Here is a 16,962-nt window from a genome sequence, read left to right as displayed (position 1 = left end):
GCCCATCCATCCCAGGACTGTCTAACTAGCAGCAACTCTCCAGGGTCTCTGGCAAAGAAGGGGCTATTCCATCATCTTCCCCCTGACCCTTGCAATAGGAGCTAACTGGGGAATTTGACAGGCAAAGAATGTGCCCTGCCACTGAGTAATAGTCCCTGCCACGTATGCAGCCTTGAACATACAACCATTTTGTAAAGTAACAAGTGAATTCTGAAATGACAATTCCCAAGGTTCCTTGGGGGAAATCCATGCCAAATAGAAGTGATATAATCTGATTCCCGTCTGGAGGGCAAAAGGGGTCCTGGACCCAAGTTGTTAAGGGCCTTGTACATAAATACGACTTGGCCCACTAGCGGATGGGAAGCCAGTCCAAGCTTTTAAGCACCAACATTATGTCCTGGTGATATTCTGTTCTAGCTGAAGCATTTCACACCACCTGGAGCTTCGAAGGGCAGCCCACTTAGAGTGCATTGCGGTATTCAAGCCTTGAGTTCCCAATGCGCAAATCACCACGGCCAGGTGATCTCAGTCCAAGAACAGTGATAGCTAGTGAACCAGCTGTAGCTGACAAAAGGCACTCCTAGCCGTTCAGGAGCAAACCCAAGCTGAACACTGATTATCTTTGCGACCTCCCCAGAGCTCAGTCCTTGAACCAAGCACCCACCCACAGCAACGCCAGAAGAGCTAAAAGGGGGTGGAGGGAGAGAAATACCTTTGGCATGTAAGACAGCCATTGAAGAATGGTGTAGACCCCTTCGAAGTCATCGCATACTGTGCTATGGGTCACCCCGTTGTTGTGCATGATCTGGATCCCACCTAGCTGGTTGTTGGAGGTGTACACCTCTCTTCCAAGCACCTGTTTGAAGGCAGGGGGTAGGGAAAGATAGATATCTTTTAACCATGTGCTTGTTATCAGATTTTTTTTGTTAACCACACAATATAAAAAAATCATTCCTGAAACTCCAATTGTTTTCAGCGAAGTCCCCTCTCCAGTATTCCCCGTATTTTATTTTATTGCATTTATATCTCAACTTTATTCCATCGTGGGACTCAAAAAAGCTTCTAGGAATGGCATGAGGTCTCCCATCCAGGCACCGACCAGACCCAGACCTGCTTAGGTTCAACAAAATGGTGCCTTCACGTGCCTCCAGACCACAGCCTGGTATTCACTGATTTAAAAGCAATGTATGATCTGTATCTTTCTGAAAAATGAGCCAATCAAGGTGGGTAACGTTAGAACGGCAAACAGAATGCAATATAAAAATGTCCATATGAAAATATCAACACAACGGCAGTCTCCAGATGCAACAACACACCATAGTTTATTGTGACAAGAGCGAATCTAAGAAAGTCCCAGGTTCCATCTCCTCTTTTTCAGAACTTTTTGCAGCATTTGCTTTTCCATGGTTTCTTTGGCCCCAACACAACCCCAAACCATGGTTTAGCCCAGTGGCTTATCTGTGGCTTGTTCACTGGCAAGAAACCATAGTCTGAAGCCATGGTTTGTTGTTGGCTTACAAACCTTTCTTAACCTTGGTCAATTTTAGCCACTCCCTGATACTCACCAAGCCACAAAGGAATGAGGAAAGAGCAGCTGGAAAACAAACCAAATGCAGAAGACTAGCTAATAGCTGCAGAAGACTGGCTATGTTTCTCCACGGCTGGAGGCCCTGTACCTTTGAATGCGAGTTGCTGGGAATCACGAGTGGGGAGAGTGCTGTTGTACCCAGGCCCTGCTTTTCAGACTTCCCACAGGGGACCTGGCTGTCCAATGAGAGAATAAGGCATAGGACCAGATGAGCCACCAGCTCTCTCAACTTGCGATTCCTGGTATTCAGAGGCACTCTGCTTCCAACACAATCCATGGTGCTTCCAATATCATCCGTTGATAACCTTATTTTTAAATGCATTTGTTTATTTTGCATTATTTATTCTGCTTATGTTAGCAATGGGGAGGGAGCAAAGGATTATGCTGGCTCTTGGACACCCCTTCCATTTGCTCAGCCTGCATAGCTCAGTCGCTTAGAGCGCGGTGCTGATAACACCAAGGTTGCAGGTTCGATCCCCGTCTGCAACAGCTGCATATTCCTTCATTACAAGGGGTTTGGACTAGAGATGATCCACAAGGTACCCTTCCAACTCTGCAATTCTATGCTTCCATGAAATGCTCAAAATCTTCTACCCGCTGCTCCTCCTCCTCCTCCTTTCTGTCCCTCTCCAATTCAGGGCTGAGATTTCATCCACACACTTTTGATGCTTAACACCTTCCTACCCCTAGGGACCAGAAACTCGCTTTGGCAACCAAAGAGACATAACAAAAGCTGTGTTTTTTTGCATGGCACAACTGTGAAACTGTGGCAGAGAGCCAAAGACACATACAACGCAGGAGAGGCCTTGAAAGGAGCAAGTCTGAAAACGAGACCTTGTGTGCCTGCACACACACCTTTCAGCCAACAATTTCAAACCACGCCGACAGGTGCAACTCTTTCCCCTCCCCGGCAGTTTTCCTTCGAAGGGGTCCATTAAAATGAGCCTCTGACCACCGGCCTCTCAATTCTTCCTCTCTCTCACTGCTCCTTTCTTCTAATCTCAGCCCAAGCGCCGCACAGCTCTGTTCCCATTCTCCCGCTGTCTCTTCCCATTTGCCCTTTCGCTGACTGATACACTGATCTCTCGGTCACTCGGCTTTCTGCTCTGCTGGGTCCATATTACTAATAACACCTCTGCCACGGCCAGTTTACCTCATGAAGGCAGGAGCACATCATTACAAAATAAACTCATAACTTTGACATTCGAGCAAATACACGCCATTTGTTATTTTTATGGCGCGAGTCTTTCCAACAGGCAGGGCGGGTGGGAGGGGGGTGGGGAAGGTGGCATTATGTACCTGGTTCCATTTAGATCGCACAAAACAAAACAAAAAGGGAGGGAGGGAGAGAAACATGCGTGCGCAACCACAGACGCCTCCGCACACTCCTGACCAAAACAAAAGCACACTAGGAAACACAACCGGCACGAGTTGGATTACTAGAGGCAGGTGCCTCATTGTCCCTCGCCCCTTTCCTCTTAGGCCTCAGAGCAGGTGTGGGGAACCTGTGGCCCTCCAGACATTGCTGCCCTACAACCATCCCTGGCCATTGCCCACACTTGCTGGGGCTGATGGGAGTTGTAGCCGGTGTGGCGTAATGGCTAGAGTGTTGGACTTGGTCCTGGGAGAGCAGGGTTCGAATCCCCACTCAGCCATGAAGCTCGCTGGGCCAGTCACCACCTGTCAGCCTAGCCTACCTCACAGGGTTGTTGTGAGGATGAAACAGGGAGAAGAACCATGTTCACCACCTTGAGATCCTGGGAAGATAAAAGTGGTACAGTGGTACCTCGGGTTACATACGCTTCAGGTTACAGACTCCGCTAACCCAGAAATAGTAACTCGGGTTAAGAACTTTACTTCAGGATGAGAACAGAAATCGTGTGGCGGCGGCGTGGCGGCAGCGGGAGGCCCCATTAGCTAAAGTGGTACCTCAGGTTAAGAACAGTTTCAGGTTAAGAACGGACCTTCAGAACGAATTAAGTTCTTAACCCGAGGCACCACTGTATATGAATGTAATAAATAAATAAGTTCAGCGAGATCTGGAGGGCCCAAGGTTTTCCATTCCTGGACTAGAGGAACAATGAAGAGGTGCCTTTGGACTGAGGGCTGCATTTTCAACCACAGACAACCTTCACAGTGTGGGGATGCCTGGGGTGGGCAGGGCCAAGTGGGCATAGCAACTGGTGCAGCTCTGATCTTTGAACAGTGGAATAATAATAATTTATTTGTACCCCACCCATCTGACTGGGTTGCCCCAGGCATTCTGGGCAGCTTCCAACAGAATGTAAAAATACAACGAAAACATTCAAGCCATGAAAAAGTCAGAGGTTTCTATACGCATCTCTCCATTCTCCAGCCAACTAGTCAGAGGCATCGCCATACTTCAAGGACAACATTCCTGTCAGGCGAAAGTGTGCAGAAAGAGGAGCAGGGAATGGAGGGCAGGGTCTGGGGAAAATCCCGAGAGCCGTACCGAAAGGCCTTGAGGGCCACATCCAGCCCTCAGGTTTCCCCCTCCACTGGCCTAGAACCTGTGGAGATCTGACAGGCTGCTTCCACCCCAGGCAACACAGCTGGCTCAGGGCAAATAATTAAAGATGGAGTCCTCATTGCTCTCACCTCAGCCTTTCCCCAACTAGTATTCGCAGGCCTCCCAGTGTTTTGACGGGTCTCCTCTTGGATTGATAATCACAAAAGGAGAGATTTGGCCTGCGGCCTATGAATACTGACCTCCCCCACCCACTGCTTTTAAATCCTTTGTTTGCATCCAAACTATTTAAACAATCTTTCATTCCTAGCCCGCAGATTGCCCATATTGAGAATTACTGTTTTCTCTCAGACATCACCACCCCTACCCCCAGTAAAATGGGTCTGAAAGGTTTTTTGAATACAAAACCCTGCCCAACCTGTTTGACTGTAGGCAGCAGTAAAAGGAGCGTACATACTGGTGTTGGAAACTCAGATATATAAGCTAGTCACTAAATTGCACCTTAAATGTAGGTTATAGTCACCATGGCAGACTGTCTTGTGGCTTTTTTTTTTTGCTTTGTTATTATTAGTACTACTATTATTAATTTTAATTTCGCTTCATTTCCTTTCTATACCGCTTAACATTTTAAAGAAAAAAAAACCCTCAAAGCGGTTTACAACACATGAAAACATCAAATAAAACAATCCAGAATAAAACAGCGATATCTCCACAGCCGGCTGGCTGACCAGATGGTGGAGATGTCAGTCGCCACATCGGGTGACAAGACATCTTCACTTCCTTTGCAATTGGACCCGCACCAGTTGCAAAACATGCCTGGTGCTTGGGGAATTTCGAACACTGGCTACACAACACAAGCAGTGATCTCTCTTCCAAACTATCTTCAGATTCAGTGAAGTTAGAGGTGAAGCTGGAGGAGAGAATGTATGGAGAGAAATCCTTAGAATCATAGAATCATAGAATCATAGAGTTGGAATAGACCACAAGGGCCATCGAGTCCAACCCCCTGCCAAGCAGGAAACACCATCAGAGCACTCCTGACATATGGTTGTCAAGCCTCTGCTTAAAGACCTCCAAAGACGGAGACTCCACCACACTCCTTGGCAGCAAATTCCACTGTCGAACAGCTCTTACTGTCCTTCATCTATCTCCCGCCTAAATTAGGTGAGCCAACACCCACCAACTGGCTTTCAAATGCAGCTGGATCCACCATGTCTCTGTTGTCAAGTATATACACTGACAAGTCAATATGGCACCCAGATTCAGCATTAGCCGGGCATTTAATTTGCTCAAAGCATCTTGACGCACTTGGGAAAAGTGGAAAGGAAGAAGGGCAGGAGCTGTTTATTTATCTGTATCTCCAAAACAGGGTTTTAAAAGGGCAACAGTACCAATGAACAGGCCTGTTTTAGGAAGGGCCAATCACCTCTTGACTATTGCTTAGTCTTAAGCCACCTGGCAAAGAGATATATGAACCCTTCTGGATATGGTTTGTTTGTTGCCTTTATAGACCTGAAATCAGCTTTGGATTCAATTTCAAGAGACAGACTATGGACCAAGTCCCACACCACCATTGATAAAAGACGACTTTTCATCACTTACACTTCGAATAAGATGTGGGTTGCAGGGTAATTTGATAAAACCTATCCTTTCGAATAAGGGCATTTGTCAGGGTTGAATATTAGTTCCTACACTATTTAATTTTTATTTAAACAGTTTGATTGGGAACTGTTTAGTACCTGACTGCCATGTACCAAAACTGGCAGGGACTAAAGTCCCACTGTCCTAAACAGGCCTTAAATCACTTTGTAAACTACTCTGAGGTTCTTTTGCAATGAAGAGGTGTATAACTTTTGTGAAACAAAAATTAGCAACTAAAAACCATGGCCTTTTCTAGACACAGATCAATTAATAAGTGGATAACAGATGATGGGGGACGCAGGTGGTGCTGTGGGTTAAACCACAGAGCCTAGGACTTGCCGATCAGAAGGTTGGTGGTTCGAATCCCTGCGACGGGGTGAGCTCCCGCTGCTCGGTCCCTGCTCCTGCCAACCTAGCAGTTCGAAAGCACGTCAAAGTGCAAGTAGATAAATAGGTACCGCTCTGGCGGGAAGGTAAACGGTGTTTCTGTGCGCTGCTCTGGCTCGCCAGAAGCGGCTTAGTCATGCTGGCCACATGACCCGGAAGCTGTACGCTGACTCCCTTGGCCAATAAAGTGAGATGAGCGCCGCAACCCCAGAGTCGGTCACGACTGGACCTAATGGTCAGGGGTCCCTTTACCTTTACCTTAACAGATGATGGTCAGCATATAGACCCAAGTCAAGAAGTTTAGAGACCTGGGCATTATGTTTTCTTCCACTCTCTCCTGGGCTACCCATACATGGGAGGCAGCGCAAGCAGTTCAGAATACTGTTAAGGCTGTACACCCATTTTTCTTTACTAGTCCTGCTGCTGTAAAAGTATTTAAGACCAAAGTCTTGTTTCAGCTGCTGTATAGGGTTCAAGGGTTTTGATTCAATTGCTGAGAATGTTCTTTTTGGAGTACCAAGATGTGTGTTAACTGCTGGGCTACGGTTTTGAGGCTGGACTCACATTCAAGGCTTGGTCCCGTGCCTTGCGATATTGGTAAAAAGTTGCTTATGCTGATCCAACTTCAGATTATCTTTATTTCTTACAAGAATATGTTACTATCAGCTACGATTTAAAGGTTTTATTATTAAACTGCATGCGTTAGGCTTCCCTACGGGTTTCCTCTGCACACAATATAATTCTGTTGTAAAATCTATTCTGGAAGAATGGATCAAGGATATAGATTGCCAATACTCTTTATCAAGTACTTGTAGAACTTGTCCTCCAATATATTTGGGTTTAATGTTTGAATTTCCTACATGTGCTACATATCTGGATGATCTTACTATCCCTAAGTATTGCCATGCCTTTTCTAGGGCCAGATCTAACTCTCTTTCTCTTCTGCAATACTGGAAGGGTGTTATCTAGGTGTCCCCAAACAAGGGTCATCTGAATCCTTGGGGTGATGGGCCATGTCTCCTTTGAATATAAGCTTCATAGAGAGGAAAATTAAGAGATTACTTTGCCCCCTTGTGAGGAGCACCCAGGAAGGACACCAGAACAGTCGCCAAAATATTTATTGGCTGGTACAAATAAGTATTTTAAGTACAGCCTCTTCTCTGCTCGTATCTTCAGCTGGTACTCTCGTTTTAACTGCAATTTGTATCCTAGCTTTGTATCTTTTTTTACCGTATAGTATTCTAAATATGTGTATGTTTTATTCTTTGCATTATATCATATTTTAAACAAGCCTATGTGTTAATGCTCATGTTTTTATTCTTTGTATCCTCTGTTTTAGCAGGTCTGGGACCGTATAATAAATTATTTGGATTTGAGCAGACTGTATATATATATATATATCAAGCCATTTCCCCGGCTTGTCAGCAGCAGTAAACCTGAACCGTCCACACCGTCTACAGATAAACGGTTGCAACAACTCTAGTTTGCTTCCCAGCAGCACTGGGATTTGTTGGTGGCTGGCGGAGATTTAGGCCCACTTTCTATTTATTTCTCTGTCTAAACTACTGGCATTCTGCCAGCTTTTGAAGATACACCTGTTTAACATAGGTGTTCCCTTGAACGCTTTCCCTGAATCACCCCTATTTTGTAGCTGTGCTATTTTAATTGGGATTGTTTTATCATCTATTTTAATCACAAAAGTGTGTATTTGATTTCATGTAAATATTTACGAAACACTCATATAAAAGATCACAATGTAAAGACTAAAAACACAGTATTACACAATTAAAAAAAACCTAGCACACGCATCAGTAAGAGATGGTTAGCAAAATCACCTCAGGTTCGAAAGACCTGACTGAATATCGTAATGTCCAGAAGGCATCTAAAACCAGGTGGAGGTGGCTTCTGCCGATTGGCAAGGAGTTCCACAGGACAGGGCCTATATGCTAAAGATTCATTGCTTGGTAAAGGCCAGTCAAACCTTGGGCGCATGTGGGACCACCAAAAGTGCCCTACTGAAACTCAGACGTATGGCAACCCATGTCAGCAGTGCCGTTTTTGCCAATTTTCCTTAAAAATAGCTTAAAAACTTTTGTGTCCAGATCTGAAGAAGCGTCTCCACCCCCATCGTTCTACCCGGACACTGAGGTCCAGCACCAAGGGCCTTCTGGCGGTTCCCTTGCTGCGAGAAGCCAAGTTACAGGGAACCAGGCAGAGGGCCTTCTCGGTAGTGGCGCCTTCCCTGTGGAACGCCCTCCCACCAGATGTCAAAGAGAATAACAACTACCAGACTTTCAGAAGACATCTGAAGGCAGCCCTGTTTAGGGAAGTTTTTAATATTTGATGTATTATAGTATTTTAATATTTTTTTGGAAGCCGCCCAGAGTGGCTGGGGAAGCCCAGCCAGATGGGCAGGGTATAAATAAATTATTATTATTGTTGTTGTTGTTGTTGTTATTTTTCCACTTTTTGAAATATGGCAACCCTAGAAACTGCTTAGAAGCCATCTGGGCACGAATTGGGATACAAATTAATAAATAGCAATGAGTCTTCTTCTTCTTTGGCAATCACTCGAAGCTGAGTAAGATGTCTTCCATGAACATGGTTTTAACAGTGAGTCCGTAAATAACTGTGGAGGCCACTTCTGGATCCACACGTCCTTACACAGTGGGGACATTGGTTTCCGTGCAGGAGTTGATCACAGTGAGGGTTTGCCAAGCATGCCTTCCTAGGCACATTTCTCCCTTTCGTCCTGAGTTTGAGCATCTTCAAAGCCCATGACACCTTTGGTAAAAGATTCCTGCATTGCAGATGATGCCACTTGCAACTCTATGATTCTAAGCTGTCCCTCTGTTTCTGTAATGGCCGGCCAGGGACCTATTGTGGGCTTCAGTTCCACAGCACCCCTCTCACTGCTGCCCCCTGGTGGAGCGGTAGACTCTGTGGCTCGACCAACTCCAGCACCAGTTAACTCCCTGCATGCTGAGTAAAGGGGGGCAGGAGGCAGAGGAGTTCAGGGGTGCGGGCAAGAGAAGAGATTAAGAGAAAGAGGAAGGTCTCTCTCTAGTGCAAAAGGACCAGTGACAGTATTGAACAAAATCAGAAGGAAGGAAAACAGTTAATTTTAATAGTGATAATGGTGATAACTGGGAATTGTAAGGATGAGGAAGGAAAGCTGTTACAGGACAAATAAAGTAATTTTGAAAAGGGGGGGCAGAAAGGAGGGATGAAAGAAACTGGAAGTTTGTGCAGAGAGGATCGCAGATAAGGGACAGGTTAAGCGTGCATAGTGGGGAGAAGAAATTACAGGAGATGAGTAACAAAACAAACTTTCAGAGGTGTAAGGATGGGAGAGAAAAATATGAAATAAATTGCCTTATCCAGTTAGAGCCTCTGGATCAGCAATTTCTGGCTAAAAAGGGGAGGCTGAGTCACAGTGCCTGCAGAGCCAATGGGCATGTCCAGACAACCCATTTAGTGAGTATTCATCTTGATCAGTTTGTGGGAAAGTTGCAGAGTCTTGCAGGAAGCAACATCTATCCCCCTTTCCGGTTGCTTTCTGTTCCGCGCAGAGTCCTGCTTTTTTTTTTTTTTTTTTTTTTTTTGAAGCAGGCTCATTGCCCAAGATCTCCAAATCCAAGCAAATTGTGCGACTTGAATTTGCTAGCATGACGCAGAACCCCACCCGCAAAATGGCGGCAGTCCGGTGGCAGCCGCCTCTGTACTCAGCTTAAGAAAAATCTGAACCCTGCCTCAAAAACCAGGAATGAACAACACACATTCAAATCCCTCAAAAAAAGAAAAGAAAAGAAAGAAAGAAAAGGAATTAAGGCCGAGAGAAAGAAAAGAGTTAAAAGTTCCAGTCCAATTATCTACAATTGAGCCTTGAACAGCTCCTAACAGCTTTCAGCCTCATCGATCAGTACTTCTGCCCTGCCCATTAAAAGTTATTAGATGGTGGAATAATGGCAACTTGATAACAAAGGCAGGTCTTGGCTTTAAAAGAAAAGAAGTGTGTACCCTTAAACAACAGGAGAACAGTGTTTCGGGAAGGGCTTCTTTTCTCCTGAACAATCCTCAATTTCTCTGATAAGGAAAATCGAAGTTAAACTGGGATTGGAATGCCTTCGCCAACTAGTCCAGCTTTCACCAACTTGTTGCCTTCCACATATTTTGGGCTACAGCCCTTTTCCAAAGCATGGCAACAAGGGAACAGGCCTTTCCAGCAATGCTCCCCTCCCCATCTGTGGAATGACCCCCCCCACCCCACCCAATCGCCTGGAGCCATTGCTGACATGTTTTGGGAGTCCGGCAAACATGCTTCCCTTTTCTCAAGCATTTGAGCGTTGATTTTTCTTTTCAGTCGCTCTTGTTAGTGAAAATGCAGTCCAGCTTTTTCTGGGGGCTGTTTGTGGTGGTTAAACCTACGTCCAGGGATGGAGGGACCTGTTCATATCCTTTAACTATGCTCCTCCAGACACTCAGTTTATGTTAAGCTTTTGTCTTGGGTTTGCTTGCACAAAGCTTATGTGGAGGTTTAGACAATCTTCAGTCTTCACTGAGGATTTGTGGTTGCGGGGAAGTTATATGGCAATGAGGACTAATCTTGATTTGTTCGTCTTTTATTAACTGGATCACCCGGAAGGGCCACAGGTCACCTACCCTTGGTTTAAGTATCCCAACATTAATACTTTCTACCGATTAAAAAGTGGCAGAAGTTATGCTAACTGGCCTGTAATTTCCTAGATTCCCCCCCCCCCCCGATACTTTTGCAAAAATTGTTGTGTTGGCTACTTTCAAGGTATGGAAACTAGGCTGTTTTGTTAGAAGATCAACAATTTCACATTTGAGCTCTTTTAAGAACTCTCAGGGGTATGCTGCCCAGATCTAGTGACAGGTTAATTTTTTTTTAATTTGGCAATTAAGCTCTGCAAGTTTCTCCCTCTCAACGCCTTTATCTGATGCCCTCCCTCAAAAAAACCAAATCCGCGTTTAAGCATCTTGACATCCTTTTGCGCCTTTGACATCTCATGGCCCCCATGATCTCCCTGGCTAGTTTAATGCTTCAGGTGTATTTAAAGACATTTTTTATTGCCTGTTTTGATGTTTTTAACAAAAAGCTGCTCAAACTTGTCGCTGTGTTTTACCTGCCTTATTGTCAACTTACATTTGTTTTGCCAGACTTTATGTTCCTTTTTATTCTCCTCGCTTGGGCAAGACTTTTACGTTTTAAACGAAGCCTTCTTGCCTTTTATAGCTTCCTTGATTCTGTTCATTAACCACACTGGCATCCTCATGGATTTGTTTGTACATTGCAGATTAGAAATGTACTTTTTTTTTTTTACCCAAGTATTTTATTGCAGAGGTTTTAAAACAATCCCCAAGCACCTTTAAAAAGATATTTGATACTTCTGGCCCATGTCCCCTTACTTTTTAGAAAGTTTCCTCTCTTCTGAAATTAACAATAAAACCACAGCAACAACTTTATTATACAGTCACAAACCTGTAAAAACAAATTAAAACACCAAAACCATACAATTTCCAACATACGCTGAGCAAAACATATAGAACTTACATAAATTTAAGACAAAAACAAACCAATATACAATTAAATTAGCAAGATTGCTCTATGGGGTTTTGCAGCAGAAAAGAGAACTCTAACAGCTGTTTATTATTAGTTTTTAATGAGTCCCTTCATTTTTAATTTTCTTCAATTTTTTTAAAAGCTTCCTCTCTTTTGAAAATTAAACACAACTCCTGGGCATTCCATGGAGTTACTGGGCACATCCCCACTCACATATATGTTGAATCTGACAGACACATTGAGATCTCTGTTCCTGAGCAGTTTGATGACACATTTCCCACCAGATCCTGACCACCACTCAGGGCGCTTCCAGGCTGCCTCTGTTTTTGAGTGAGATTCAGTCACATACCACAGCAAATTTAGGTTATGCGATTATAGTTTATTGGGAACTTCTGCACAACAAATCCTCTTCTGCAAAAGGTCAGACTTTTTCCAGTAAGGAAAGGGATTTGGGGGTGGGAGGGAACACACTGGAAAGTGTGGGGTGGCACTGCCATTGATGCAACTCCGAAACGTAGGGTGCAGCCTTAATAATGAGCCCTACCACAGGTCCCATCTTGCTCAGTACTGTTCATGCTAACAGGCAGCAGCTCTCCAGGGTTTCACTAAACACCGTCTATCTAGCTGCAAGCAAATCAGCATGGATGCTCATTAAACAGCCTGCATCTTCTGATGTAAAGATAAAGGTAAACGGACCCCTGACCAGTAGGTCCAGTTGTGGATGACTCTGGGGTTGCGGCGCTCATCTCACTTTACTGGCTGAGGGAGCCGGCATACAGCTTCTGGGTCATGTGGCCAGCATGACTAAGCCACTTCTGGCAAACCAGAGCAGTGCATGGAAACGCCGTTTACCTTCCTGCCGGAGTGGTACCTATTTATCTACTTGCACTTTGATGTGCTTTTGATCTGCTAGGTTGGCAGGAGCAGGGATCAAGCAACGGGAGCTCACCCCATTGTGGCAATTCAAACCACCAACCTTCTGATCGGCAAGCCCTAGGCTCTGTGGTTTAACCCACAGCGCCACCCGCGCTGATCTACTTGCAAGCAAATCAGGACGAATGCCCAACAAGCAGGTTGTCTGGAAGCACCCCCAGGATCAGGAACTGGCACCTATCTAGTTCTTGGTCAAACTCCCATTCCAAGCACCTATCCACCCCCTTCCCACCCACCACAGCGGATCGCACCCCCCACCCCCGAAAACAGACTGCAGCCTTTGCATTTCTAATCGAGGAACTTTGGGAGCTGCTCCTGCACTTTTTAATTTACGAGCGTTCAGTGGGGGACCTTTCCTGACTTGGGAACATATTGGCTCGGTCTAATGCTTGGAGATTATTAAAGCCAGTGCTATACCCCCGCTATCAGCTCTGCAGATCTTTTATTTAGAAGATATGGAGGCACTAAACGCAGAAAGAGTTCCCCGTCACCTCCACATTAAAACCCCAAGCGCCTGGTAAATGGAATTATATAGCTGTCATCTCCTTTCCCCAAAGTTTTAAGAGTACAATGGACTCATTTCCCCCCTCCTCCTCCCCACCCTCACTCTCTCTCTCCCCGCACTCCATCCCTGGCTCCAGAATGGAGAGCTCTACTTTGTATTGATTTAAAGTCGCGGAAATAAATAAAACTGCTTCGCCACCGCGGTTCACAAGAAATTCATGGTACACTATTGCATGATATATTTGAAGAGCTGTTCGCAAACTCTCTTTTTCCCTCTGGTGAGTGATTTGGGGGTGGGGGCTGGAGTGGGGAGGCACTGTGAAAAGCCTGCCAGTTACTGTAGATGCCCGCAGACTGCAAATCCGCAGGAAAGCCATGCGAATGAAGCCTCCTCTTTAGGTTGAGTCCTGGCCAGTCCATATCTCACTTTATCCAAGAAGAAACATTGTCACAATTCCCTTTCTTAGCCATTCTAATTAATTGCTTTTTAAAAATTTGTATCTTGAGACATATTATTTATTAGTAATAGAACCAGTATTTATAATGATAACATACAGTGGTACCTTGGGTTAATTCGTTCCGGAGGTCCGTTCTTAACCTGAAACTGTTCTTAACCTGAAGCACCACTTTAGCTAATGGGGCCTCCCACTGCCGCTACGCCGCTGGAGCACAATTTCTGTTCTCATCCTGAAGCAAAGTTCTTAACCCGAGGTACTATTTCTGGGTTAGCGGAGTCTGTAACCTGAAGCTTATGTAACCTGAAGCATATGTAACCCGAGGTATCACTGTATTAGGAATAGTAGTAGTAGCAGCAGCAATACCTATAATCATCACATTTCTATACACCAAGGGTAAAAAGGCCCAGTATTTCAAAGTAGCTAAAGGCAGAATACTTATTTATTATTATAATATAAACTACCTATACCCCACTATTTAAAAACCACTCAGAGCATCATACAACAATTTTAAAAACACCACACACAGAGACACGCACCTCCTCCCTCCCTCCCATTTATTTCACAGAGCCATAGAATGGGAAGGGACCCTGAGGGTCATCTAGTCCAACCCCCTGTAATGCAGGAATCTCAGCTGAAGCATCCATGACTGATGGCCATCCAACCTCTGCTTAAACACCTCTAAGGAAGGAGAGACCACCTCCTCCTGAGGGAAACCATTTCACTGTTGAACAGTTTTTCCTGATGTTTAATCGGAATCTCCTTTCTTGAAACTTGGTTTGAGTCCTACCCTCCAGAGCAGAAGAAAACAAGCTTGTTCCCTCTTCCATTGTGACAGCCCTTCAGGTATTTGAAGATGGCTATCGTATCTCCTCTCAGTCTGCTCTTTTCCAGGCTAAACATACCCAGCTCCTTCAACCGTTCCTCATCAGGCTTGGCTTCCAGTCCCTTGATCATCTTGGTTGCCCTCCTCTGCACTGGTTCCACCTTGTCAACATCCTTCTTAAACTGTGGAATTGGACAAAGTATTCCAGGTGTGGTCTGACCAAGGCAGAACAGAGTGGCACTATCGCTTCCCTTGATTGGGACACTAGACTTCTGTTGATGCAGCCTGGAATAGTGTTAGCTTTTTTTGGCTGCTGCATCACACTGTTGACTCATGTGGCCCAAGGATATTCTACTGCCTCTTCCTCTGCTCCTGGAGCATCCTACGCCCTTCCTCCAGCCCCTGTCTCTGACTGCTCAGACTCTTCCCATTCCTCAAGGCCAGACTCCTTCCTCGCAGGAGGCACAAAACCCCATAAATCGCTCTTCCCTTCCCTTGGATCAGCCTCTGGCCTCACTGCCTCTGCCACACACTCCTCAGAGCCCTGCCAGTCCCTGACATGCTCTACCACTGAGCATGCTCCAGCCACGACCTTTCCTTGATGCTGGGAGCAAAAAGCACGAGGCCTACCCTCACAGGCTAATACAGGGGTCAGCAAACTTTTTCAGCAGGGGGCCAGTCCACTGTCCCTCAGACCTTGTGGGGGGCCAGACTATCTTTTGAAGAAGAAAAAAGAATGAATTCCTATGCCCCCCAAATAACCCAGAGATGCATTTTAAATAAAAGGACACATTCTACTCATGTAAAAACACGCTGATTCCTGGACCGTCTGCAGGCCGGATTTAGAAGGTGATTGGGCTGGATCCGGCAATTGGGCCGGATCCTACCCATGACCTGGGCTCACCCCATGCCTACCACCTCCCTTTGTCACACAAGGCTTTTTAAAAATGATTACGCAAACCAGTGGGAGAGATCTGTTGCCTTTTTACCAGAAAAATGGCAAGAGGGCTGTTTCAGCAGGCAATGCAAGGGCAGCATTGCCAAAGCTGCCATTCGCTCTCCGTGTACAAACGGATTGAAGCTGGCACCTCCAGACGTTGACAGACCATATGGCTCGACACAGATAGAAGCGATCCTTAGTTATGTGAAATTGGGGAGGGGGGATTGAGGGGAGAGAGAACACCACCCCAGCGGAGATCTCTTTGACCCCATTTCCCTAAAGAGACATAAAAGGAGGATTAGTAATGCCAGCATCTGGCATGTAAATTGCCTCTCTTAACCGAGACTGGTATGCAGAAATAAAACTGCTCAAATCAAGGCTGAGGGAGGAAGAGACTGCCGAAAAGTTTCCAGACCAAGAGGTTGCCTCCTCTGTACAGAATCACGAGGGCAAGGACACGGCTGGGGGGCATTCTGGCCAATCCATCCACCGAGGGAGCGGCACCTCAGCTGTAGCCCACCAGCCTCTGGCCAAGGACACCAGAATCAGGCCATCTCTGAGCAGCTTTGGCCAGGTCTCTGCGATGCTTCATAAGAACATAAGAAGAGCCGGCTGGGTCAGGCCAATGTCCCATCTAGTCCAGCTTTCTGTTCTCACAGTGGCCAACCTGATGCCTGTGGAAAAACCAACAAGCAGGATTCGAGCGCAAGAGCACTCTCCCCTCCTGTGATATCCAGGAACTGGTATTCAGAAGCACTGGCAAAGCATAGCCGTTGTTGCTAGTAGCCACTGGCAGCCGTCTCCTCCATGAATTTGTCCAATCCTCTTTCAAAGCCACCCAGGTTGGTGGCCCCCAATGGCTTGCAATGGTGCAGAGTCCAGGCAAGAGGATAAGGGATTATTTCCCTCCTCTTCAAGAAGGCGGCAGCGGAGGCAGAAACAGCACAAAGCTACAGCACAGGTGGGGAAACTTTTTTGTCCTGAGGGCCATATTTCCTCATGGACAGCCTTCCAGGGGCCGCATATTAGTGGCAGGTGGAGCCAAAGGTAGGTGCGAGTGGGGCGAAAAAGAGAAGAGGACAGAGCAGCAGATAGGCTTCTGAAGATGCAGCAGACCACAGTCCGGGCACGCAAAAGCCAGCTGTTTCTACACACACCGCCCTTCTCTGCATCTTCCCGCCATGCAAGCAAGCGGCTTTATTATAAATAAATAATAAATAAAATTTTTATTTATAGCCTGCCCTCCCCAGCCAGGGCCAGGCTCAGGGTGGCTAACACCAAATACAGATTACAATAAAACGGAACAGAAAAAAAGAAAAAAACTGTTAATTAAAATATGGCTTAAAATACAACTTAAAATGCAGCCTCATTCTAGTAGTAGCCCATAAATCAAGACCATAAAGGGAGGAAACATCAGATATTCACCCAAGCCAGCCAGCTATCCATGCTGGTCCTGCATGGACCAGCAAAAAAAAAAAGCCAAGGGAAAATTTATATACTAAATCCCATATAAGGGGTCCGACTGAGTCTAAGCCAAAGGCCAGGCGGAACAGCTCCGTCTCACAGGCCCTGCGGAAAGATGTCACATCCCGCAAGTGTTCAAGGACACAGAGTAT

The 16,962-nt window shown here is 45.7% G+C and overlaps 1 protein-coding gene across 6 annotated transcripts in view; it reads right to left on the bottom strand.

Moving 5' to 3' along the window:
* ACACA (acetyl-CoA carboxylase alpha) overlaps nt 1-16,962 on the bottom strand; it is a 193,989-nt gene that overhangs the window by 41,776 nt on the left and 135,251 nt on the right. For all 6 annotated transcript variants that reach the window (XM_077919430.1, XM_077919432.1, XM_077919431.1 and 3 more), the window contains one exon: nt 713-856. In XM_077919430.1, coding sequence (XP_077775556.1) covers nt 713-856 — 144 coding nt within the window. The remainder of the gene's footprint in view (nt 1-712; nt 857-16,962) is intronic.

This window comes from Podarcis muralis, chromosome 15 (assembly GCF_964188315.1).
Source record: "Podarcis muralis chromosome 15, rPodMur119.hap1.1, whole genome shotgun sequence".
Classification (NCBI taxonomy): Eukaryota; Metazoa; Chordata; class Lepidosauria; order Squamata; family Lacertidae; genus Podarcis; species Podarcis muralis.
The sequence above is the reverse complement of the archived record's forward strand: the minus strand, read 5'-3'. Positions and strand labels throughout refer to the sequence as shown.